The sequence below is a fragment of the Camelus dromedarius genome, chromosome 19 (genome assembly GCF_036321535.1).
Source record: "Camelus dromedarius isolate mCamDro1 chromosome 19, mCamDro1.pat, whole genome shotgun sequence".
In the NCBI taxonomy this organism is placed as follows: Eukaryota; Metazoa; Chordata; class Mammalia; order Artiodactyla; family Camelidae; genus Camelus; species Camelus dromedarius.
Genome location: NC_087454.1, coordinates 31,086,913 through 31,112,564, shown reverse-complemented (window position 1 = coordinate 31,112,564; position 25,652 = coordinate 31,086,913). Strand labels below are relative to the sequence as shown.

At 42.6% G+C, this 25,652-nt stretch overlaps 1 protein-coding gene across 2 annotated transcripts in view; it reads left to right on the top strand.

Annotated features, from left to right (window-relative positions):
- The window catches only part of LOC105101205 (24-hydroxycholesterol 7-alpha-hydroxylase), a 57,889-nt gene extending 32,896 nt beyond the window's left edge, over positions 1 to 24,993 (top strand). For both annotated transcript variants that reach the window (XM_010994307.3, XM_064476559.1), the window contains exons 8-12: positions 3,405 to 3,538; positions 8,225 to 8,320; positions 9,167 to 9,255; positions 21,058 to 21,145; positions 24,134 to 24,993. In XM_010994307.3, coding sequence (XP_010992609.1) covers positions 3,405 to 3,538; positions 8,225 to 8,320; positions 9,167 to 9,255; positions 21,058 to 21,145; positions 24,134 to 24,205 — 479 coding nt within the window. In that variant the 3' untranslated portion in view covers positions 24,206 to 24,993. The remainder of the gene's footprint in view (positions 1 to 3,404; positions 3,539 to 8,224; positions 8,321 to 9,166; positions 9,256 to 21,057; positions 21,146 to 24,133) is intronic.
- The last annotated feature ends 659 nt before the right edge of the window (positions 24,994 to 25,652 follow it).

Genomic DNA, 25,652 nt, shown 5'->3' with positions numbered 1-25,652 from the left:
CAGGTCTGAAGCCTGCTCTGCACTTTCAAGCTTCTCCTTGGACCCGTGATGGCTTGATAGCTGGCAGATGGTAAGAGGAATCAGTGAAGTGGTCCACAGTGTTTGTGACATAAAATGGCCAATAAACTAGTATTACTCTCGTCCTCTCTCTTACAGTACCCATCCTTGGGCCAGCATGTAACAGATGTGAGGCAGATTTATATTGAGTGAATAAATGCTGAAGGAATAGAACTTTAATCTATTATATGTCCTTAACAGATATAATTTACAGTTTCTGTGTCCCAACATGCTTGTCATCATGTCTGTGGAATCCCAAAATTATATATAATATTTTAGAAACATTCTTTGCTATTTCTGAACTCAAGAATCATTCTTTCTCTTTTATTTGGTTTCAGATAGTCTATGACTTGATTTGACTTTTATTTGCATTTATGCCAAGAGTTAAACAAACAGATGCTTTCTGCATTCTACCCTGGATCACCCACCGTTTCCTCCCTGGCTGTCTTCTGTACTGGTCCCAGCTTCCACTAGGCCCTGGCCCTTGTGATGGTTATGTTGGCCTTCTTCCAAGTGGAGCCTTCTAATTTTGGAGTCAAAACACTGGAAGAACAAACCACAGATGTGCATTGAAATATGCACAGTATGGGTACAGAGCCATTTCTAAGAGTTATAATAAGAAAAGGTCTTTAACCTAAAGATGTTGTTTGAAAACAACATATTTCCCTTATGTTTTCTTTGTCTAGTCTGAGAACACAACCTTATTTTTCCTACATCACACTGGGATTTAAAAAAACAAAAAATATTTTATCAAAACTTTTATTTTCCAAGTGTAGTCCACATCTCTCCTACATTTATAGGTCATAATAGATTCTAAATATTATTTTCAACTCAAAACAAGCTTTTGTTTCTGTATTATATAATACAGACTGTTTTTTGCACTTTGTAATTCAATTAGCCTCATAAGAATACTTAATAAAAAACCTTTCTCCAAAAGAAGGTCAGAAACTTCACCATCACTAGAGCCTAGACTTTTATCAAGGCCAAAATTATGTCTGTCCCATAACAGTTGGTCACTTTGGAGTCACACAAATCTGATTTCAAGCAGAAATTCTGACCGTTGGTAGTCATTTATTCTTGAGCAAGTAGGGAAATATTTATTTTCTGTGTCCTATAGCTGCAGTAAAGTTAAAAAAAAAATAAGTACAGGGCTTGTTTGATGAATTTGTCTAATGTAGATGCTCTAAATAGATTTTTAAGGGGAGAAAACACTTTTTAAAGTAAGATTTAAAATCTAAATTGTAGGTTACTGCTACTTTATTTATAATGTCCATTTGGCAAGGAAGCTAGGGCCACCTTGGTTTCCAAGCTAACGTTGAAACTGGTCTGAACCCCCTCCCAGGGTTCTAAGGATCCTTGTGGGGAGAAGCGGCCGGGGCGGCCCGGAACAGAGGTCTGGGCCTTCCTCCTGCCTTCGGCCTCGCATTTCCTGGCTTCTCCACTTCTGCTCTCTTTTCCCTTCTGCACGTTCTGACTCCTTTCCCTGTTGTATTGCCTCCTCGACATCACCAAGTCTTTATTTCCCCAAGTGTTAACTTAAGGATGTGCATTAGCCGACTTTATTAAAATATTAAAAATATGGGACAAGGAAAGGGGAAATTACACAGTAGCCAGAAATAACTTAAAATTGAGTATTATGACATAAAGGTGAGTTTTCTGCTCTTAAAAGTTCCACCTGCCATTTTGCCCGCGGAGAGTTTTCTTTCATCTTCTAGGTTGTCGGTCACCTGCCCCACAGTCGGGTCCCCTGTCCTCTGGCAGCCCTCCAGCCCCCCGTTACTTACCTGGAGACCCCAGCAGCCCCGCCTCCCTCTGGCTTCCTCTGCAGAGCCACTGGCTCTCCCCTCCCCTTCGTCACCACAGCCATTCAAGGTTGCCCCCACAGGGCTTCATCTTCTAATATATGCCACTAGGCAGTGGTCTTCTTTCTAATTTCTTTTCTTTTCTTTTTTTATTAACCCAAGTATAGTCTAAAAGAATTTCAGATCCCCTCATACATTTTAAAAGCAATGTCCTAAAGTTTGTTATCTGGTGTTTCAATACCCTCCCTGCTTTCAATTATCATAGAGTATTTTACATCTCACAGAATGGTTTCCTTGCCTGCACGGTGTGCCAGTTAGCTGTGTGCTGGTCCCCGACCTCCTAGACTGTATTGCAAGGACGCCGTCGTTGTTGTAACCCTGGTGGAGCTGGACTCAACTCCAGGCTCTCACTCGCTGCTCAAAAATCTGTCAAGTTAAATGGAGTGTGTGGACGCCCCTGTGGGGCTTAATAGAACCAGAGTTCAAAAACCCTGGTTCCCAGACTCCACTAACCAAAAGCATTTGCTCTGACTCCTCAGGAATTCCACATGTATTGACAGCGAAGGTTTCCCAGGCAGCACTCATCCAGCCCTCTCCTGCGGGACAGGCTGGCCTTAGAACAAGCCTCACCCAGCAACGACGAGAAACGACGCAGGAGACCCACATTCCACTCTTACCTCCTCGTTCCCAGTGCAGTTGGGAAGCAAATGTGAAAGCTGGTTTCATTAAACTGACAATGCTGTTGACTTTTATTAAGCAAAAACTGTCGAAAGCAAATTGAAAGCTGAGTTGTTTTAAGTCATTTTCAAAATGTAAACATTTTACTTGAAATATCATCAGTTAAACTGTCTAATTTGACCCGAGGCCCTGACCATACTTTGGTCCATAAAAAGATCAGCCACATTCCTTTTTCAAGGGCCTTCATTCTAAATATTAGCCAAAGTATGCAGCTTGCAGTAGGGACATTTAATGCACTCGTGTTTAGAGAGTGCATCACTCTCTGTGAAATACACAGGTCCCACCCCCACTTCCCTAATACTCTTTTTGGGCCTTCTGAAATGTATGGTTAAAAATCAAAAGCAAAAACAAAAACAAATCAGCAGGGAAGAGATAGAAGAAGGAAGTCAGGTGGCTTCTCAGATCTTTTACTTTGTATTTTGATGCCAGTCTATTTTTTTGCTCTTTCCTTAAGTGGAATGAGAATTTTACCAAGAAAGAATGAGTAAAAACCAAACACCTTTCTGACAGGGCCTACCCCGGCCGTTTGATAGCCACAGGACTGTGAGAACCAAGGTTGGATGCCAATCCATCACGTTACAGTCATCAACACTGGTTTAGATTTTTATGCCATACATTGTATCTTGGTATGGAGAACGTGATAAAAAAAAGAGGCAATAAATGACTAAACTCAGTATGCAAACGTAACAGTAATAGTAACACTTGATGCCAGAGGCAGTATTTAACCAATGTTGATGAACTTACATAAAATCACTTTCTGGACTCCTTAAGTCCATCTTTTTTTTTTTTTTCTTTTTCTCTTTGCAGGTAAAGAAAAGATTGAAGTGTCTGAGGATGACTTGAAGAAACTCCCTCTAATTAAATGGTGTATTTTGGAAACCATTCGTTTAAGAGCCCCTGGTGTCATTACTAGAAAAGTGACGAAGCCCATTGAAATTTTGGTGAGCTTGGTTTTGTCTTAAAATAATGAACTTTGTAGAAAAAAAAATAGTAGATATGTTGCCTACTTATTGTTAGATAGTCTCTTAAGTTCCATTAAGAACTAAGTGACCCTGGTACAGGTTACTAATAAGAGTTGTGCAGCAACATTTTGCTAATATAAATATTTACCTGTTGGCAATGATTTTAGCTAAAACATAACTCTTTCAAGAACTTTTTGGCTATGTGATTCTTTATCAGAATTACTATAATCCTGTGTCCATCGAGCAGGTGGGTTGGGTAGTCTGTTCTCTGCTGAACCAGCCAGGGAGTGGGTTCAGCTGGAACAGCTTGAGGAGTTGAGGGTGTGAGGGAAATCCTTTAGGATAACTGGAAGGCAGTTTCAGGCCACAGATCACAGGTGCAGGAACAGACAGCAGGAATGCCGTGGATAATAGCGACCGACATTAGTAATTAGCACCCGAGCTAAGGGAGGGAGGTTCCTTCCACGGGCAAAGTAGGAGAATGTTCACACGTGCACCATGAAAGGTGTGTGCACATAGCAGACACCCAGTTCAGTATTTGGTGAATCAATCAGGCAGAACAAATATATATATTTTTTAGAATGATTGACTTGGGGCCTGAATTATCCAGATAGACTGCATTTAGTCAGCCCTCCACTCTTGTTAGCCTTGTTGTTGTTGTTGTTGCTAGCTTTTTTAATATACACCTTGAAAACGCTTGGATTTAAATCAAGAAAATTTTGTAGTAGTGGAACACAAAAGAGGCAAAAAAAAAATCCAAATTTTATACAAGTTGCAACTTGCTAAACCCAAAGGAAACGTGGTTTATTTGATTGATCCTATGTAAATTGTAGCGTTCAGTTTCTGTGGGATTTTTACAGTTTTTGCTTTTAAATAATCAAATTATTAATTACTTTAAACTATGAGTATAAAAGAATATAAATATATATATTCTATATTGAGAGGAAATAGACAACTTGGTGCAATTAAGTAGAGCAATGCATTTATTACTCTGAATTTTTCTATATTTGTCATTGAACTTTATTAAGCTTTATGTATATTCTGGCTATTAAATTAATTAGCTGAATTGCAGAATAGTTATTTGTCTGACAAATAAGTGGGTCTTTTGGTTGCTATTTTAAACATACGGGTCCTATACAAGTTTTGTTAGATTTATACCTACATATTTCAGTTATTTTGGAGATTTTGTAAATGGTATTTCTGAAAACATTGATTCTCCATTGTACATTACTTGTCTGCAGGAATACAGTTGATTTTTGTGTGTTGATCTTGTATCCGAAACTTTACTAAATCCACTTATTGGTCCTAAGCATGGGGGTGTAGATTCCTTGGGAGTTTCTGTGTAGACAATATTTTAATTTCTTCCTCTCCTATCTATGTACATACCTTTCGTTTCTTTTTGCTGCCCTATTGCTCTTGGCTGTAACTCACCACACTATGTTGAATAACGCTGGTGACAGCAGGTACCCTTCCCTTGTTCCTGACCTTAAGGGGAAGGCATGTAGTCTTGCCCCAGTAAGTATGATGTGAGCTATAGGTTTTTGGAGATGCTCCTTATCAAGTTGAGGAAAGTTCCCTCTATTTCTAATTTCCTGAGAATTTAAATCATAAATGGATGTTGGCTTTTATCCAGTGCTTTTTCTGCATCAGTTGGTATAATCATACACTTTTTCTTCTTTAACCTGTTCATGTGGTGGGTTACATTTACTGAGCTTTGAGTGTTGAACCAACCTCTCATACCTGGTATAAATCTCTTTGATGATGGGATATATAATTCTTTCTATATGCTGTTAGATTAACTTTGCTACTATTTTGTCAATCTGTTATTTAGTAATAGATCCCAAGTCATTTTCTGTGTCAATAAAAGACATCTACAGCATTTTGAATTGCAGTGTAATCTAATGTATGGACCTAGAGTGAATCCATATACATATTCAAGAACAGGGAACTGTTATAAACAGTGCAAAGATGGACATTCCTAGAGCTAAATATTTGTGCACATTACCAATTATTTTCCTTAGTATAAATTTATATAACTTGGCTCTTTTAAGCTTCAGATATTGTCTAAAACAGGTGGAATGTCTCTGCTGAATATATGAACGTGTTCCCAGGAATCTGGATGATGGAAGACATTTCAGATGGGATCATCTCCATCAAGTAGGGGCAGAGGCTCGCATTTCCTGTCCTGCGGGCCAGCTGGTCAGGGTTCCTTGCTGTGGGCACTGAAGTATTCACTGCTCTTTCCTAGTGGAGTCTGAGCAGGTCCGATTTTTGCTCCTATAACCATTACTTTCTTTTTTTTCTGAATAAGTGAAAATGGTCAAACACTGTGCTTTCTTTGATTTGCTCTATTCCAAGAGCAAAGAGGAAAAAAAAATTTTTTAAGTGTTGGAAAATATGAATAATTAAGAAATGTTAATTATCTTCTCAAGGTATTAAAATATGCAGTAAAACTACACTAATTAAAGTGGCATGATACTGGTGTCAGACCAGTATGTTTAAAAATAATAATAACGACAACAAAAAACTAAAACTACCCTTACTAGGTAAAGCACCAGAGGGAAGTCTGGCCAGTTGATGGCTGTCTTTTGTTGTCAGCACTCTGGTTGTTTTCCTTTCTAGTTTTTTCTATTTTTCTGAATTTTCCAAAATTTCTAGGGAGCAGTTTTTAATCACACGAAAGGGTATACTTTTAATTTTTAAAATACTTTTTTTTTTTTTTTTAGCAACTAACACCAACCAAGCTCCTGGCCAAGGTTAGAAAGAAAGAATGTTCTTTGGGGCTCCTCTGATTGATACGTTACCTTTACAGAATTCCTCTTTTTTCAAGAGTCTGCATTTTTTGCACCCACTTCGGTCTTAGCATCCTTCTTGAGTCACAGCAGAGACTCCTTCTCTCCCCTCTCAGAGAGCCCATCTCCAGACTAGCAGACGAAGCTCTTCTGGCCTCACAGCATCCCTGTGCAGTGGGCTGGCCAGGTTCGCCTCTGTCTACCTGGCAGGTGCGGTTATGGCAACACAGAGTTGTGACTCCCCCTTGCTGCGATCTGTGTCCCTGCACTCATTTTGTCTCCCTCTCGGGCTTTCTCTTCATCTGCTGTGTTAACAACGACAGGGCTGTTTGAAGTGGGCGTGATGATGTCCGTTTGCTCAGAGGGTTCCTTTGATACAACCAGCTTTCACATTCTTTTCTGCAGCTCATCAGCCTGGCTTTTGCTGCTGCAACGGGAACTTCTGTCTGGTCTTCTCGCTGTTGTTAATGTGAACACTCTTACTGAGGCCTCCTTTTAAGTCTTCCTGTACTAGCCTGTTTTGTAGGAGGGACCATCAGCATCTCCACATCATGATCATAGGTCAGCAGCCACCGAAGAGGGCTGTCAAGGGGAGGGGAAGGGCAGCAGCTGCCTGGATTGGACGCATACCCCACGGCTGCCCCCAAACCCATCAGGGCCCTCCCCAGCTGATTTCAGAGCCAGTCCTGATCCCTAAGCCTCAGTTCGAGCAGAGCTAGAGCAAAACTGGGCTCGCACAGGTCTCTTTCTGCTTTCAAAACGGTAAGAAGATACAAGCACAAGCCTCCGTCTCTCCCCGTTTTGATCTGACCCTCTCCAGCCATCCTGGTACTCAGCTCCCATTGGAGCCAACGTGGCTTCTCTTGGGTTAAAAGCACGATGACCCCCTCCCCACACTCCACTCCCTGCTCCCGTAAAAAGACATGGTTTTAATTGCAAGGTGCCAACGTTCTAGATACATCAACATGAAGTGTTTTGCAGACAGCTGGAGGACACTTCACAGTTACGCAGGGTGAAACAGGTGTGCCTTCTGATGATCACCAGTGGGAGTCATTAATAAAATGTCTTCACCTCGGTCAAGTTGGTCGCTCTCTGGCGATCTCACGCAGTGGGCGGGCGCTTTGTCCTCTGGTTCCTGAACAGGGTGATGCCAGGGTGATTTTGTGAGGTGGTTTTTAGTTCCTGGTTGTGGTTTGAAAACCTGTTACAACGTGAATGGAGAAGGACCACGCAGACATATGGTCTGGCATCAGCTTCACAACCGCCACGTCCTCAAACATGAAACCAACCCAATAAACACACAACACCTGCTTTGTCCTACATCTTTCTAACCAGTTGTCTTCACAGTCTTCCTGCCTAACTAACAACTCCTGCTAGAGCAGAACAAACAAACAAACAGAGTCTCCTGCCCCTTGCCTGACGCTCTGTCAGCGTCCCCAAGGACGGGACACCCCCCGCCCCTGTTCTCTGTGCCAGTGTGGCCGGTGTCCTGTCTCAGAGTTGGAGTCTTCTGTTCCCGAACCTGGAAATCCGCTGTGGTTTCCATCCTCAGGAGCACTTGCTGCAAACCCCAATATTGAACATCAAAAGCTGCCATAGAGTGGAATTAAAACAGTTTCTAAAAATTTCACAATTACCTAACGTTTTCCCCCCTTTCGCCCCATGTAACCACAGATAATGTACATGTAACTGATCAGCATTAATAATCAGTCATTGCCTATGTTGGAAAAGCTCCAGGGAGGAGGTTTTCTCACCATTGATTATACACATACGTCTTCTCTGTAGTATAGTTGTAGCACTGTTTTTAATGATGCAGAATCTCTTTAAAGCAGATTTCAAAAAATGACTGCAAACCGATTTTTTTCTGTCACAGAATTACACGGTTCCTCCTGGTGACCTGTTGATGTTGTCTCCGTTTTGGCTACATAGAAATCCAAAGTATTTTCCCGAACCGGAACTGTTCAAACCTGTAAGTTATCTCTTTCCATACACGGTGTCCTTGGGTTTTTCTCTTTCCACCAGGAGTATGGATTCATAAGTTAACTAGGGCTATCTCATTAAGTGGCCAGGTTTCTCTAGTACCTAAGGCTACAAAGCACAGATAAGATTTGCAATATAGATGCTATAACATTGCCGCATCAGGTAGAAAAAGTCTTTGGAATAAGCTTCACCAACTTTTTAAAGTAAATTTTTGTGGGAAACCAGCAGGACATGTGAAAGTAAGTGTGCTTAGTTCTGATAGAAGTCTTACTTCATGTTCCTTAGGCATTTGGTTTCCATGGAGTCCAAAAAATAAAAACGAAGCAAATGAAAACTGTGTCCTACTATTTCTCGGAATTAGGGAGTTACAGGGCTAAATAGAATCTTAAAAGGTCATTTAGTCCATCCTCTGCCTTTAGGTAAAACTGTCGAAACTGGCATCCAGATGTATTCATTGTGCAAACCAAGCTTTCTCCAACAGGCAGGGCTGTCAGTGTCCTGTTACAAAATTTATTACCAAGGGCAATTTTGTGATGGAGCCCAAGGCCTTATTATAAATATTCTTCCTCTTCTGAGGTCCATTCTGTGGTTGATTTACATTATCACCTACTTTTGCCACTTAAGAAAATTCTTGTTAAACTTTTTTACTTATGAGTTCACGTTCCCAAAACATAATTGTGGCTGATATTAATAACAGATTGGAAAAAATTACCAACAACCCTGCAACTTTATATTCAGGGATTAGCTGTCCAGGTCATTTTTAGCCTAGAGAAATAAAGTTAAGCTTATTTATATAAGGCTGATTTGGGGGGAAAAAAATGCTTTCTTCCCACAGGAACGTTGGAAAAAGGCAACTTTAGAGAAGCGCGCTTTCTTGGACTGCTTCGTGGCGTTCGGGAGCGGGAGGTACCAATGTCCTGGAAGGTCAGTGAGGCAGCTGGGCCCCGTTTATCCAGAAGGTCCACAGAAAGATGAGGGCTCAGAGGGGGAGAGCTTCGGCTGAATCCTTCCAAATAGCAGGGGAGTCGAGGAGTCCACGTTCTGTGCGGGCGGCCTGTCATGGTGTGCGATGTCTCTGGGGGGATGTCTAAAGTGGCTTCTGATAGGAGACCTCCTGAGAAGACAATGTTACAGTTGCAGCAGCCAGATGAAAGCCAGGCCTGTGTTTCAAATGCTCAGCTTCGATATAAGTGTAATTTGAAGTGGTTTTTTTGAATGCTACCTGTTTTAAGGATAAAGACAGAAGTACAATATTTCCTTACAGCAATGTTAGCACAGACGTTTGCTGGGGTCACGGAACATCTTTATCCTGCAGCATCCCGGCAGCCTGCTGAGTGGTGTTTGTTGAATTTGTTTGGGTCTATAAGAACTTGCCTTTGACATCTTTTAGAGTTAAATTAATCTAGCAGCTGGGACTCCTCTTCAGCGTGATGCCCTCTTCTAGTGCACGTTATTTACTGTTTATTTATTCAAGAAGAAACTTGTTTGAACATCCTCACATGCTCCAGGCCCTCTGCTAAGCATTAAGAACAGAGCACTGGGCCTCATAAAACTTACACTCAGCATTAAAGAAACCCCATTTCCTCACTGGTGATGGTTCTGTTGGAGAAATGTTGGTACCTGCTTGTAACAAAGTCTTACTCAGTGAACGTACAAATCCTAAATTCTGTATCGGAAAAACTATAGTTTCTTAAGTCCGTCATCTTCGTTGTTTGAACGGTGACACCATTCTGTATTTGCAATAATGACTTACTCCACAGTTTCCATTCTACCCCTCTTTTGTTTCATGCTTTATAATATCAATTTGCTTTTCGTAATTGATACCTCCCCCAACATGGTTTTAATTAATCTTAGCCAACCATGGAAGTTCTATCTTCCTTCTGAGAAGTTGTTCTAGAAGCCACAAGGGGAAGCAAAATGGTGCCTGGTGTTTCCCTGGGACTGGTTATTTGTCCCGGGGTAGGTTCTTGTCCGACACTGGCCAATCAGACGAAGAGGAGAGACTTTTCCTCCACAGTCAGGTTAGGTCTCCGGAAGTGAACAAGCAAGCAGGTGCCAGCAGCAAGGCCAAGCGGAGCAAGCTCCAGCGTGGTGTGGAGGCTGCGGCCAGCGGAGTAGGGACAGGGAAGGGGCCCGGTCCGTGAGGTGTCACGTGCCACTGAATCATCAGTTTTGAGGAGCTGCCCTACTTCCTGTTATGTTAGATAATAAATGTTCTTTACTTTTATAAGTGATATATATTATATCTAATGTGTAGGTGATAAGTGCTAATTTTTTTAAGGCAGTTTGAGTTGGAGGTCTCATCAGTCAGATCTGAAAGCTGACACACCCACCAAAAAACTCCAGAGTTGATACTTTAAGGGAATAGTCTATCAAACAAAAACCAGCAAAGACTACAAAACCCATCCCGCTCACCCTTCTTCTCATGTCATTTTTACTTTAGATAAGCAGTTCTTAAATCCGTAACACATTTATTGTTTTTATCACCTGCTAATATCAGTGCTCTAAGAGCAGCTCTTCTAAAAACCTTCGAGATTACCTGTCAGGTCCCTTTTCATATATTCCCAGTTGCAACTAAAGAGTTCATTATAAGCATCTTTGGAATGGGGCTAGAAGTATTTTGAACCAAGAACTGAAATGTTTTGCAGAGAGGCGTGTAGTGTGGGCCAATGGTCGAGGACTAACTGATGACTCTGGCTTCTTAGAGGGGCTGTTATGACACGACTGCAGTGGCCTTCAAGGCTGATGGACATTGGCTTGAGTTCGGCAGTAATGGGTACAGCAGAGGGGACCGTGGCATTTCAGCTCAATCAGCAGTCTGTTACTGATAAAGAAACTACATGTCTTAAGGTGCTGAGCTCTTACTACATGTAAGGCAGTGTCCTGGGTAGTGCAGAAGCTTCAGGCAAGAGTGAGACGCTCTCAGCCCTCAGATGCTATCTTGGAGAAGCCAAGGAGGATCCCGAGTTTGTAAATAACTGCAAGGAACCCAGGATGAGAGGTGGCCGAGCATCACACGGCGGAGATTCCAGAGACAGGATATCTGTGGTCGGGGTGATCTTAGGTTTTCTGTGGAGAGTGATCTTTGAAGAGTTGGACGAACTTGCAGACTGAGAAAACTGGGCAAAGGATTGTTAAGTACAGCGGTCCACAGGTTAGGGCTTATGGTTTCACTGTCACTAGGGCCAGATTACAAGTAGTGGCAGGAGGAAAGACTGAAAAGTTACATCAGTCCAACCAGAAAGGCCCCTTTATGCCTTGGTCCACAGCTCACGAGGCACTCGTAAAATGTTAAAAAGTTTTGGGTAGGATGAGCTAGGGTGGGGCATGGCTTAGGTTATACGGTTGTGCTAAAGTTCACGAGAGAGACGTGGAGTGGTGGAATCTACCAGATTTGGAAAATGCTTAGAAATGGTGGTCAGTTGAGAGGAAGGATTTGAGGACCGTGGCTTTGAATCTAGGTGTCTGGAAGAGGTGTTAAAAGTAGGGAGATGAGGAGCAGGAGCAACTTGGGGGACAAGATGTTGAGTTTTCCTCTGAAAACCTTTGAGTCTGAGATGTGGCAAGATATATGTCATGTAACCAAAACTATAGCTCAAATATGCGTGTTGGATAAATATGACATAATTTTTTTTAAAACCTCCTTAGTTTAGTTTTCTGTTAAGTTTCTGTTTTTAATAGTCCATATTTTTCCTGTTACTTATTTTAAAGAGCCAACCCATGAAACATTAAAAAAAAAAAAAAAAACCAGACCAAACAGAAAATTGTTCCGGAAAGCAAATGACTTCATTTGGACAGTGTATACTGAGATAAATCTTTGCACCAGAACTTTAATCCCGCAGACCCTTAGTATAATCCCCAGAAAAATCGCACCCATTCTGAGTTTGTATGCCGTGAGCCAATTTATTTTCTCATGTACCAAATACTCAGTGAGTCAGAGAAAGCTGCCTGCAAAGTAGCTGACCATCAATGTTCATCAAGAAAACAGTCTTGGGGCCTGGCAGCTGTCACCCCTTGGAGTTCAGACCACCGAGAGCCCCTCTCACAAGTGAACACAGAAGGTTTTGCTGAATTTAGCAAATAAGTACTCAGTGCTGCCATCAGCTGCCAACCAGAAAGCAGAATGGAAGGACTGGAATTCCTCCTCTGAACGATGGGTGTTTGGAAAATATATTTGGAAGAGGAACGCCTCGCTAGGCACTTCTCTGTAGCCGGGAAGCTCCTGGGTACACGCAAGAAGGGGACTATTCCCAGTAAATCTAGGGCTGGAGAAGTCTAGTGGTTTTGCAGAAAGACAAACAGGAGAAAGCGGCAGGAACTACTGGACTTCGTCAGCCATGGTAGCATGCAAAATGAAGGGTCTTATTAGAGTGGACGTGCCCCTCTTAAACGGTGAATGCAGATGGAGGAACAGGACGGGAGGGGGTTTCCAGTGCTGAGCAGGTGTCTCTCAGAGCTGATGGTCTTAGCAGACAGGGATGTGCTTGCGATACCCACCCCCTGGAATGCGCATCAAAGCCAACAGCCCTGATTCTCCTATCTCTGCCAGAGGATCCTGGCTGGCTGTGTCACTGGGCTAACTGATATGGGTTAAATTCCAGTATAAAACAATAGCCCTGATCTTTGGCAAGATTACCACCCCCCCACCCCACCCCCGCCAACAAAGGCATGTTTGGATAAGAAGAGGGTGTAATAAGAGGAAGGCTGCAGTCCTTGAGAAATGGAAATGAAGCACGGATTCCTCGGGAATGGAAATTGTGATTTCTACTTTTTTGGGTGTGTTTGGTTTCTTCATGTATCCTAGGGCAGTACTCAATCGACCACAAAGGCATGGACTTGTCTTGAATCACTAATGAAAATCACATCGCTGTTGGAAAATTAATTCAAGCATAGGTCCAGCTGATGGTAGGTTAGTAGTATTCAACCTAACAAAGATCTTTTGAGCACCTAGTATTGATATGATTATTCTTTCATTCAATAAATATTTATCAGGTGGATACTGTCTGTCAGGGTAAAGTTCTAGGAGTGACCTTGGAAAACCAAATAATGGATGAAGTACCTTCCCTCAAGGAGCTATAGTCTAACTCAAGACACCTTGATAGACACCGGGGAACCCCAAAGACTCATAGCCTTCTGGAATTGCTTATGATGGAGCTGGAGAGATGAGACGTAGCAGCATGAAAGACAAGCCCTACTTCACAGCGTAAGACGGCACTTGAGAAATGCCAGGTGATCCATGTACATCATAGGAATTCAGAGGAGGGGGCGTTAGAGAAGGCTTAATGGACTAGATGAGAACAATCAATAAACAGCACAGAGGAAAGCATCCCTTTTTGAATGGCAGTGGTATCAAACGTTGAAGCGAGAAAAAAATTCAGTGCTCATAGGAATGTCATGGACCTATATGTCCATTGATAGCAAGGCAGCTCTATATTGGGGGTTTGTGAAGCTCTGAGTACAGTTGTTTTTGTATGTTTATATTAAAGATCATGTAATTTTAATAACTGTGCCTTATTCAGTAAAATATCTTGGTGCAATCTTGTGTTTGAGAAGGGCTGTAACTAGCTTTCCCCTTTTATACTTAGAAATAGCCGCTGGCTTCAGAGGAGCACGCACACTCAGGTTCCCGTGGATTCATGAGAAGTTGCAAGTTGAGTTTATTCTGAGGAATGTGTTACATAAACACGCGCATCCCCTCAACTCTGGTTGATCAATGGAACTGAAGGGACTGGATTTGCTTATATAACCATTTCCTAACAGGCTCACTATGACACGCACACATCCTGGAGGGCAGATGCAGAGGGGCGAGGGTGGGAGGGGTGGATGTGGTTAACTTGAGGATTGAAAGAGGCTGCCAGATCCTTTATTAACTTCTAGCCATGCTTCCCTCTTCTTTCTGCTTTCCTGAGGGGCAGTGACTCACTCAAAGGATCACGGAAGCCATGGACGAAATTGCAGTCATTACTTCCCCGGCCATTTCATTCTGACACTTCATTATGAGGCTAAGATTTAAGTCTGTCAAGAACAGAAGCAGCAATTTAAGAGTGATTTTTTTGGATACTTAGGCCAAAGTGCATCTAAAATAAAACATGTTCCTCTGTGCTCCGAAAATTCCAGAGAAGACCTTCTTTTCCTTTGATTTACAAAATAGATGGCTGGCCCTGCTGTGGCACACAGAGTTCCCGCGCAGGTTTTCTATCAGTGCAGGAAACAAAGGGCGCTTTGGGCTGGGAGTCTCCCCACTGCTTTTTTTCTTTTCCATGGGTTTTCTCCCCTCATTGAACTAAGTTACTGCTTTTTAATCAGTTTGGTCTCTCTGTTGTTCTGAAAGTTTTAGTTCCTAGGAAAAGAGGACTGGAATTAAAACTGGGCTATGTCACAGTATTGCCTGTCGGTTATCATCCCCCCGTCACCCAGTGTCTTCTCCTTTGCTAACAGCCCTCATGTTCATCTGGAGACCCCTGGGATGGCGGAGTGCTGATTCCATCCCCCTCTCTGTAGGAGAGGAGGTCCTGTGTGGTCCCTGAGCCAGTCCTCACGTCCCATCCCCATGCTCCTTCCTCCCTTCCCATGCAGATTGATTTCGGTGTTGGCTTGTGTTTTAAGCAGTACAGTTGACTACCAAGTGAAAGTTTCTGTTGAGACTTCTGGGTCCGAAATGATCAGTCCCTGTAGGATGTGAATAAAGAAGCACTTGGGCCCAGAAACCATTGGCAGCTATTTTGAGACGATAAACGCCAGATGAAGCTGGTACCGTTGAGCAGAGCCGCAGAGGCGGACTGGCTTCTTGGTACCCTCACTGAGCGGTCGGAGTGATCTCTGCCTGAGGCTCTGGGTTTTTTAGGCATATGAGGCAATACATTCCCTTCAGTACAGAAACCAGTGGATTTTCTGTCACGTGCAACCAAAAGCATCCTAAGTAATCTCTAATTTCCTTCAAAGCCAAAGTTTCCTTTCAAGATTTATCGAACTCCATGAAATAGTGTATTAACATATTCTAACCACATCAGTGAATAGCTTTCTAAATAACGTGTGCTTTGTAAAGGGGTTGAGTTTCATTTACTCTGGGTATATCACAAAAGAAAACAAAAACAAACGTCACTTCTTAAATCTTTCCTGAAGGCCAGGAATTTAAGATCCACCACGAGATTGTTTCTGTTTGGTGAGAAGTTCATCTTACTGAAGCCAGTGGTATTCCTCTGCCCTTTTCTTGAATAAGAAGGTTTAGAAAGAGGCACCCGATTGCTAGCTCACAGCTCATACATGCAGGAGTCTTTCTTCTGGGAGGACCACCATTAAAATAATCCTGGTTCCAGCTCTGAAAACCAGTGCCCTCAGAGACGACTCCGCTAGAATCCAGTTCTCGTCTTCCCAGTGAGACAGAAAACAGTATCTCAAGTCGAGAAGCCCCCAGGACCTCCAGACCTTTCCCCTTCGCTTTGTCTCTGTCTTTCTCTCCTTTTCTCCACCTTCTTCTAAATATCTCATCCTCTTTTCTTCTGTTTTTCACGCATTTTCTTTCTTTCTTTCTCTTCCAGTCTACCCTGATCATCTTCTTCTCTTCCCATTTTATTCTGAATTTGTTTCCCTTATTTAATATCATCATCCACCTGCTCACCCTACCGGATTTTGCCCGCACCATCACTCCCAATCAAAAGTTTGGTACCCCAGCCGTAATGTTTCCTGCACAGCTGAGGTGTTCTTGGTAATTTTAATTTTGTGTGCTAAAACCAAAAGGTTTGATAAACTACATCTTTTGACATATTTTTTTCCCTTTCTGCTTTATCAAGTTCCTCTAGATCAGTGATTCTAAAATACGGCCCCCAGACCACCAGTAATAACGTTACATGGAAACTCGTACAAAACGCCAGTCTGGGGGCCCTTCCCCAGACCTACTGAGTCAGAAAGTCTGGGAGCGGGCCCAGTGATCTCTGAACAAGCCCTCTGTGCTCTAGGTGGTTTTGCCTCCTGTCACCAGATTGTCTTTCTTTTCCTATAAGATTTCTTAAGGGGCTGAGGTAGTGGGACAGGTCCTTCCCCTTTAACTTAAACAGCCACGCTTCAATGAAGGATGCCTGGGGAAGTGTGTCTGTGTGCCACCTTCTCTGGATTCCAGGGCAAGATCGTGCTATTTTCATAAGCTGCAGCTGATAGCGACTCGGAATATACTTCAGAGCCCCTGCTCCTGGCAGCAGCGGCGTTTTCCAGCCCATGCTGGCGCTGCCCGCTATGACTTCTAGTAGAAGAGGAGAGAGAGAGATGTTCCTTTAAAAAGTGAAGGAGGGATTCAGTCTCAAAATCAAGGCATCTAAAACTGAAATTGTTACTTACCCCGAGTCCTAGCATCCCTGTGGTACTCTCTGCTTCTCTTCCCTGTATCACTGATCTCCTAGACACCTGGCTTTAAGTCACCTTTTTTTTTTTTTTAATTGAAGTATAGTTGGTTTACAATGTTGTGTTAGTTTCTGTGTACAGCATGGTGATTCAGTTATACATATATATATATATATATTCTTTTTCATTATAGGTTATTACAAGACATTGAATGTAGTTCCCTGTGCTGTATATTAGGACCTTGTTGTTTATGTATTTTATTAAGAGTTACTCTTTATCTCTCCCGCGTTTTGGTCTGCTGTGTGCACTCCCACCTCCTAAACCGGGTCATCATGACCTCCCCTTCCCCGCCAGGCGCTGTTATCTCTACTATCAACCCATCTTACTGACCACGTGCAGACGAATTGTCCTTGAACAATTGTCTCTAATTGACACTTTCTTGTTAAGACTCTGGCACCGCTGCCTGCAGGCCAAACTCATCAGCCTGGGACTCCAGACTCTCCAAAATCTGACACAAATACATCTTTCTGAACATCTGACCACGCCCTCCCAAGAGGGTCTGCCCCCAGACCACCATGTCCGTGCTGCATCCGTCCCTCCCCTCTCTCTTGCTCTCGGCTGGGTCTGGAATGCCCTGAGCAACGCATCTCCTTATCTGAAGTCTGTTCCTCCATCAGGGTCTGGCTCAAGTGTCACCTCCACGTAGAGCTGATCACTCCAGGTCATAGTGTTCGCTCCAGACTCCTCATCTCCACCGCCCTTTTGTTTCCACCATTATCTTACGTCCTTACCTTTCCCACTTCTTCACATGCTTTACCATCAGCAGGAGGTAAAGTCCAGATTTTGTTGGACTTTGTATTCTCAGCATCCATGTGGCACTCCTTGGACGTTTATTTATAAATGGGAAAAACATGCAAGTACTCAGAATTTAAGGAATATTCAACATGTTTGTATTTCAGTGAGCTTTATTTGTAGACACATAATGTTGTTCTTGTAAGTGTAAAAAAATAAATGTCATAAATAATATGCCTCATTATTTTCACTGTTTTGACATTAGAAGTATTAAGGAAACATTCCTAACACGAACACAGCTCAGCCTGCTTCTGAGGAGCTTCTGTAAAAGTGCAGATGCTTGAGGCTCATTTTCTTTGCACAATGAGCTTTTAGTGTCACAGATGTGTGCACGTCTGTCCCTGGCATTTTAGACATCAAACAAAATTCAGTAACATGGTAAAGGCTTGAAACCACAATTTTTTTTTTCTTACCATTGCAAAAAGATTAACTTTATTTAGTGAATAATTGAAGTTATTCTGCTAGAATATCCAAATATTTGAATTTGGAGAATATAAGAACTATTATTTTTGTGCATAAAATACTTATTTTCCCATGGTCCAGGAGAAAAATATTTCAGTTGAACCCGTCCCAGAAAATCCCCTTTTCCTGTTTACTCCCCTACGTAGGGCTGTGCTTGTCTCCTCTGCAAAACAGCCCCAGGACAATCATCCTCCTTTGGTTTTAGCCTCAGCAGTTCCCGTCCCCAGAGGAGCTGGTATCACTCCAGGATCCCTCTCTTTCCCTACATCAGCGCACTTCTCAAAGTCTGAGTATGGGGTAACCTTGGCGGCTTTCAGCAGGACCGTCCATGGTTTTCCCTGGGGCCTGAGCTTTTCAAATAGCCCGTGATGGACACACCGTGTCCAGTTCCCTTCAGATATATTCAAATGTTTTTTTCTTCAGATTCTCTACAGAATGGTTGACTGCCATTTCCACATCTCTCCCTAGTTTTAGGATTCATTATGGCATGTAGGTAGTTGCTTAGAAAAACAAATTCTCAAAGCTTGCTGTTAAGCTTGTTAAGGTGTGTCCAGAGTAGCATTTAATTTACGATAATACAATCCCACTACTAAGGCAGCACTCTTTTCAAGGCCTCTACCCAGTGGTCCGTGTGTTGCAAGCTCTTCCCACTCTTGCTCATGGGAACAGACTTCCATGTCTCGGGTGAGCCCTGGGCACCATTCCGCTCATTGCTCGGTAGCTTTCTTTTTCATCTTTCTTCTTTGTCTCAGTAGTTTTCTCTCACACCTGCAGAGATCGGTACTTGGCCAGATACTCAGTGAGACCCCTGAGCAGCTCTCTCTCTCTCTGCTCCTCTTCCCTGCAAATCCTAGGCTATTTGACTTGCCTGAACACTGATCTCTGTCTCCCTAACTTAGTGAGACTGTCAGGTCTGTGCAGGGGTTCCTCTCCTTGCACAGTGGCCTGGAAACCGTCACGGGCAGAAAGCTGGGGCAGCAGGAGGGCTCACCCCACTTCTTTCCTTTCTCTTGGGGATTTTCATCCGATAACTGTGCATCTTGCCCAGTTTTGGAGTTACTTAGGACAGAAGAATAACATGAACTTCTGTTACTCTATCATGGACATTCTCATTTGTTAGAAGTTTGACGAAAACTTAGTCGTGAGAAATTCTGAACCTGCAAATTAGCAAATTTTTTTTTTTTTTGGAATTGCTGCTTAATTTAAGCTGAATCAGTAAACGTTGGGTTGTTCTGTTTCATAGACCTTGACGCACTCAAGGGATGGGATCAATTATCTTTAGCATTTACAGGCATGTAGGGTTAAATTTACATCACAAGTGATTAACTGAAATAAAGTAGGTTGTAGGAATAAGGGTGTTAGTTGAGGGATATTAAAAGTGCCATAGGAACGGAGAAAAGGATGGAAAAGAAAGGAAATTGAATCTGCCTTATGGAAGCCATCACCTTCCAACATCTCTTCATTTACTCAATCAACATTATTAGGCACCAGAGGAGCACTGTGCGCTGTGCTAGGGCCCACCGGTACAATCCTGGAGAGAGATGGCCAGCAAGCAATCACAGTTCACTGCCATAGATGCTGTGGCTGAAAAGTGCACAGGGAGCCACGGGATGGAGAGGAAGGGTACCTCAGCCCAGAAGCAAGCAGGAGATCGGGGAATGCATCCAGAGGAGACTGAGCCTCGGGGGAAGGGAAGGGCTTGCAGCGGAGAGCGTCACCACTCAGGGAATGTCAAGTGTACAGTGTGGCAAGAGCATGGGTTTCAAGGAGGAGCTATGGGGGATAGGAGGCTGGAGAGATGGGTAGGGGGCAGGTTTTCAAGGGCTGGCTGTGGTCTCCTGTGGCATTTAGAAGGAAATGAGACGTATTGACAACTGGGATGTGTGTGTGTGTGTGTTTGTGTGTGTGTGTGTGTGTGTGTGTATCTGTGTCTGTGTGTGTAAAATGAGGAAACAGTGATCAATTTCTGTTTTAGAAAGTTCATTCTAGCGGTAGAATGAAGGATAAACTGGAGAAAAGTGACACGGGAAGCAGGGAAGCCAATCTGGAAGCCCAGGTGATTCAGAAATCCAGGACGTAAATGATGAAGACCTCACTGGGGACGTAGCGGAGGGACTGGAGATAAGGGATAAGGAGAGGGACTGGGGAACCGTTTTGCCTGGGAGGGTGCCAGAGAGGACTGGGTCCTGACGATGTTCAGTCTTCTGATGTTGTGCTCATTAAGGGCCATTCCCCCTAAAGTGATTTGCCTTCCCTGAGGAGAGCTCAAGGAAAAGTAGCAGAATTTCATTTACAGTTTTCTCAGTTTTTAAATTTCTATTTATATGTGTCTTACAAAGTAGATGATAAACTAATACAGCCATATGCATATACAATTTACAAATAAAGGAGTATCAATATATTGTAGGGTATGCATTTTATTTTATTATCAGAGGTGTATGATCAAAAAATCTGGAGGCTGAGTGAGGGATTACAAAAGGAAAACTAAATTCGGTAGTTGTGGGGAATTTGTGGTGCCTGTAGAACATTTAGGCAGTAATTTCCAGTGGTCAGTAAGGGTCTTGATCAGAGAGGAGTGTCCAGTGGAACTTTCTGTGACCAGGGAAATGTTCTAAATACGTACTGTTCAGTACGGTGGCTACTAGCCACATAAGGCCACTGAGCACTTGAGATATGGTTAAGTGCAACTGAGGGACTGAATTTTAAAATTTTGATTAATTTTAATTTATTTAAATTTAAGTAGTCACATGTAGCTAATGGTGACCACACTGGAAAGCTCAGATCTAAAACTTACAGGGAAGACCTGGGCTCTCATTCACTAAGTTCTCCCACTGGCTGGGATTTTACATACATTTTAAAGCAATTGAATCATCCCAACCATCCAATGAAGTGGACGGTATCATAAAAGAAAAGAGTCAGTTCTTCCTTACTCCGTCCTTTCATTAGTAAATGTTTACACCACAGAGAAGAGCACATGTGCTCTGAAATACTTGTCAATTTAAAGATACTCTTTATTGGTAGATAATTATGCATCTTTCACAACCAAGCACCGATTTTATTTATTTATTTTTCTTTCAGGTGGCTTGCTCTGTTAAAGATTCAAATATGCATTATTTTAATGTTTTATTATTATGACTGTAGTCTTCTAGATCCACTGCCAAAACAGGTAAGTGTTTTCAGAGTTTTGAACGGTGTCACTTTTAAATTTGGTATAAACTCTAACCCCTTGGCTTTAATTTCTGGGGATGAGCTGGCTGACCTCCTCACTTAGGCTCATCTTAACAGATGCTCTGCATTGAAGCAGACAGAGAAGATGCGCTCTTAATTCCACGTCTGCTCCATGTGCCCCATTATCACAAGACCAAGACATCTTAGTAGTGTTTCCACTACTCCGTGTTAGGAGTTCCTCCATGAATTTACCAGTTTTAACCCTTTTCCCTGGATAAAATAAATACGGCCTTGAGGTTGGGCCTGTTTCCCTAGAAGGCATGTCTGGGTTCCAAAAGTGAACCATGAGCTTAGGAGGAAAGTTATAGCCCTTGGTCCATTTGGAAAGCCATGGCTTAGAAGAAAATTAACCCAGCAGTAGAAACAGTGAACAGAAATCAAAAGGCTATGACCTTTTCCAACCTCTGACCATTGAATATTCCAGTCATTTAACTCCTCTGTTTCTGTAGTTCTGCTCTCCTAGACCAGTGGCTCTCAAACTGGTGTGAGCATCCAAATCACCTGGGACGGGGGTGCCTGTTGGAACACGGAACACTGAGCCCCACCTGTACAGTTCCTGATGAGCAGGTCTGGGGAGGGGCTGGAGAATTTGTACTCCTGGCAAGTTCTGGGTGCTGCTGGTGCAGCCCACTCTGAGGACCACTGTCCTAGGAATGAGAAAAAGTTCCATTTAATTCCAAATGTTTGGAAGTCCCTTTGAAAACTCTGGATAAAAGGCTATTTAGACTGAGGGTGAAGCTCAGAAATTAAGCATTGCAATCTCAGGGCTATTCACACAGCATTTTGTGCTGGGATTTGCTCTTGATATAATAAGGGCAATGTGTGGACGGATAAATAAAACTCTTGGGTGATATTTCAGTAGAAATTCTGTAAGTGCCTAAGCGACACAGAAAATATTATTTCACAGATATGTGCATTTCAGCACTTTGCCTTGATTTCTTTTGCACTCCTATTTCGAGTACAAGTAACAGTGATAAAAAGCTCTCAAAATCCTATGATGAAAGGGAAATCAAAACCCCCTTCACAAAGGTTTTCTGCCGAATACAGTTTAGTTGGCAAAAATGAAGATCAGAGCCAGGATTTACAGGCACCAAATACTAGTTTCTGGTCTACTGAGGTAGCGTCACAATTTTGCCCAGAACTGACTCAGTATCTAACGATATTTTATCCAGCAAGAAGACACGGGAAGGCCTTTTCACATTAGAAGGATGTCATTTGTCAAAACCACGTGATACCTAGCTCTGGCAATCAGTCGTTTTGACCCAGTCCTTGGGCAGGATTTTTCCAATACCATTTTCTTAACTAAGAATTCTTTTAGTTGTAGGTGTACTATTATACATGATATATTATATGTATTGTATGTTTATTTGTATTTATATATTATGCTTTCCTTATATACATCCTGTTTCTCTTTTGACACCACTAAGAACATTTTTTAAAGAAACGTTACCTCAGTTTGTAAAAAGGTCAAGTCTGAGAGAATTCTCATCTCCAAGGGTATTTCCTTTCACAGTTCTTGTTTTAGAAAGATCAATTAAAGTTATTTAATTATTGGACTTATTTTACCAAGCTGTGGAAGGAGGGGATCAAAAAATGCAGGAAATGACCTTCCAATTAGCCAACTCTTGTAGGATGTGGGAGGGGGGCGGGTTGCCACGGCAGGTTCCAGACACCCCTTCGTCAAGTCCAGGGAGCTCACCAGCCTGGGAACCAGCTCCCCCAAAGGAATTTACTTGCCACAATAGCAAAAATCAAATGCTAGCATCCCTGATTTTACTTTGGTAACAGCCTGGTGTTTTATTTTACCTCAAGCAGTCTTAAGAAATTAATCTTAATTCTCTCTCAATAAGAACCAAACAATAAGGAAACGTTACAGAGCTTCCCAGGATCTGTGGCTGGTCAGTCGTGTCCAGATGCTGGCCGTGGGGACTGTTCCCATTTTGAGCATTCATAAGACCAGCTTCCATTCTCTCACAAAAGCAAGCACATCTTTTGCCAAATAAAAAACTCAGTGGGGTTTTATTTGGTTGGTTGGTTTTGTTCTGCTTTACCCTTTGGGGGAAGGGCATGGATTCTTAGAAAGTCTCACCATACCGGTGGATCCCCCTTCTGGAAAAACACACACTTCTTCTTAGACACAGAGTTGTGGATGCAATTTCAGAGTCCATGGGGCTCTGTGACTCATTCTGTCGACCAGCTAAGAGTCCGCTTGCTAAGGAGCCCATCCTGTGCCCTGTGCATTCAAATCAATGACAATAAACTGACTGTCTAAATCAGATCGCCCTCCTCCTTCCTCAGCCATCTTCCTCCAACCCTCAAGGTTGACAACACAGGTTGCTTTTCTTACTCAAGCTTCTACGCTTCAACAACCTCTTTGTATTATTTGCAATAAACTGAACTCCCCTTGCACCCCCCCCCACATTTATTCCTTATTTATAACTAGGACATAGCGGGACATATCAGAACATTTGGAACCCACAAAATATCCTTTTGGAAAATTATGACCTTAGGGACACTGTGACAGTGGTTCACACCACCAGCACCATGTCGTTTCATGAGCATTTGTCACAAGTGACATCGATGTCTCACTCAGTGATTATAAATGAGGTGTCACAGTTTGGGGGCCAGAAATGTAGGAGGAGCCTTATTTATGGCATCCTCTTTACCCAGGTGAAGTGAAGGGTGGGTGGCACGTGAACCTGTGAAGAGGTTGCTATTGGAATAAGGGATTTGCCTCCTTTTCTGTCCCTTGGATGGAAGGCTAAAATTGATACTTGCCATTGAGAACTCATCAGGCAAAAACTTCCAGTCTTCCCAACGTGAACTCTGTACCATTTTAGGAACAATTACACTGAGTAAACCATAGGTCCAAACTGTTGGCATAGGTCCCTTAACTTCTATATTCCTTGTGCATTTCTGCTTTTAGAGTTCTCTCCATTTGGTGGGTGTCCAGCAACCGGAAGGACAATGCCGAATTGAGTTCAAGCAAAGAAAATGACCTTGGCTGGGCCTAAGGAGGGCCAGGGCCTTCTGGAGGAGTGGCTGCCCCTCATCCACTAGCCTGGCAGCTCCCAGACCTGAGTTCAACTAAAACATGTCACTTCCTTTTATTGTAGGATTTAGATCAAGACAGTGTGCAGATGGGATGTGTGTTTGGTATCTCAAGAGTGGACCAGGAATCTGACATGACTCTCACTGATCCAGAGACCCCAATGCAGGGTTTATAGAAAATGTTTAAATGATCAAAAAAGAGGCATTTCTTAAGAAACTGGAATTTGGTTTCATGCATAGCCGTACCAAAAGTTTAAACAGAATATCATTTGAGTGGAAGTCTTAGTATGTTAAATTCCCTGTGAAGGCAACATACTTAAACTTCTATTTTGAAAAAGGCTCAAAGTCTTAGACTCTAAAAATCATTAAATAATGATTTCTGGAAAATTGCTGTTTTTCTTAATATGATTCTTAACTGGCAATTCGAATTCTTAAGCACTGGTAATCTAATTTTTTTATTAAACAAGTCTAATGCTAAAAGTACAGATAAGATGAAAGCTTTCTAAGACCTGGGAGGCCAGGGGTCTTGTCTTACACTCACTTCTACACCCAGCTCTGCCTAGGACAGAGGCCTCTCTCATAGGGCGTAGTCCACACCCCTATGTTGATTGATGTATTGATTTGCATCTTAATCAAGGTGAAAGCACTCTTCTGACTCCAAGTGTTTGTAATTGTAGTTTGAGATAGTATTTTTCCTAATATATAGAACCTCAAATAAAATGATGCGTCAAGGCACATTTCGATCTATTACTTAAGACTTATACCTGAAATACTTACTGTGGCACCCAGAAAAGAAACCCTGTCATGTTCAGGGGAACCATATGACACATAACAGTGTGACGGGTGATGTCATGATTTGTCTTCTAACAGTCAATGCAGTGCTCCTCGCCTCCTTGATTTCACAATACGGAAGCTTTGGGGCACATCTTGTCCTCAGGATTATTCGCTCCCCTGTGCTAGAATTATCCCGGGGGGCTGGTAATGATTGCATAGTCATCTGTTTCCTACCAATGAGCAGAGGAGTCCCTAGGAGAAAATAAAGTGCTTTGGTGTGTATTAACTCATTGGGACTAAATTAGAGATTCTGAAGCTTGGCTGGTAAGTAGCTCACAGCTAGCTTACAGGCTCAGCGGTCTGGAGACTGAAGGGGCTGACGACAGCAGTTTAAAATCCACAGCAGATCTGAGAACTTGCAGACCACGACCTGGCAGGTGCTTCTAAATACAGCAGGTGTGTTCTCAGGTAAGGTGTGTCCTCCCGAACAGCTGAGGCCTGCCCTGAAATACTGTATTTGCAGATAAGAGACACTTCAGCTGAAATGGCTGGCACTCAGGGCTGGTGTTCATCTCATTATGATTGCCTGGTAAAGGATGAGGGTTAGCTGACAGGTTTAT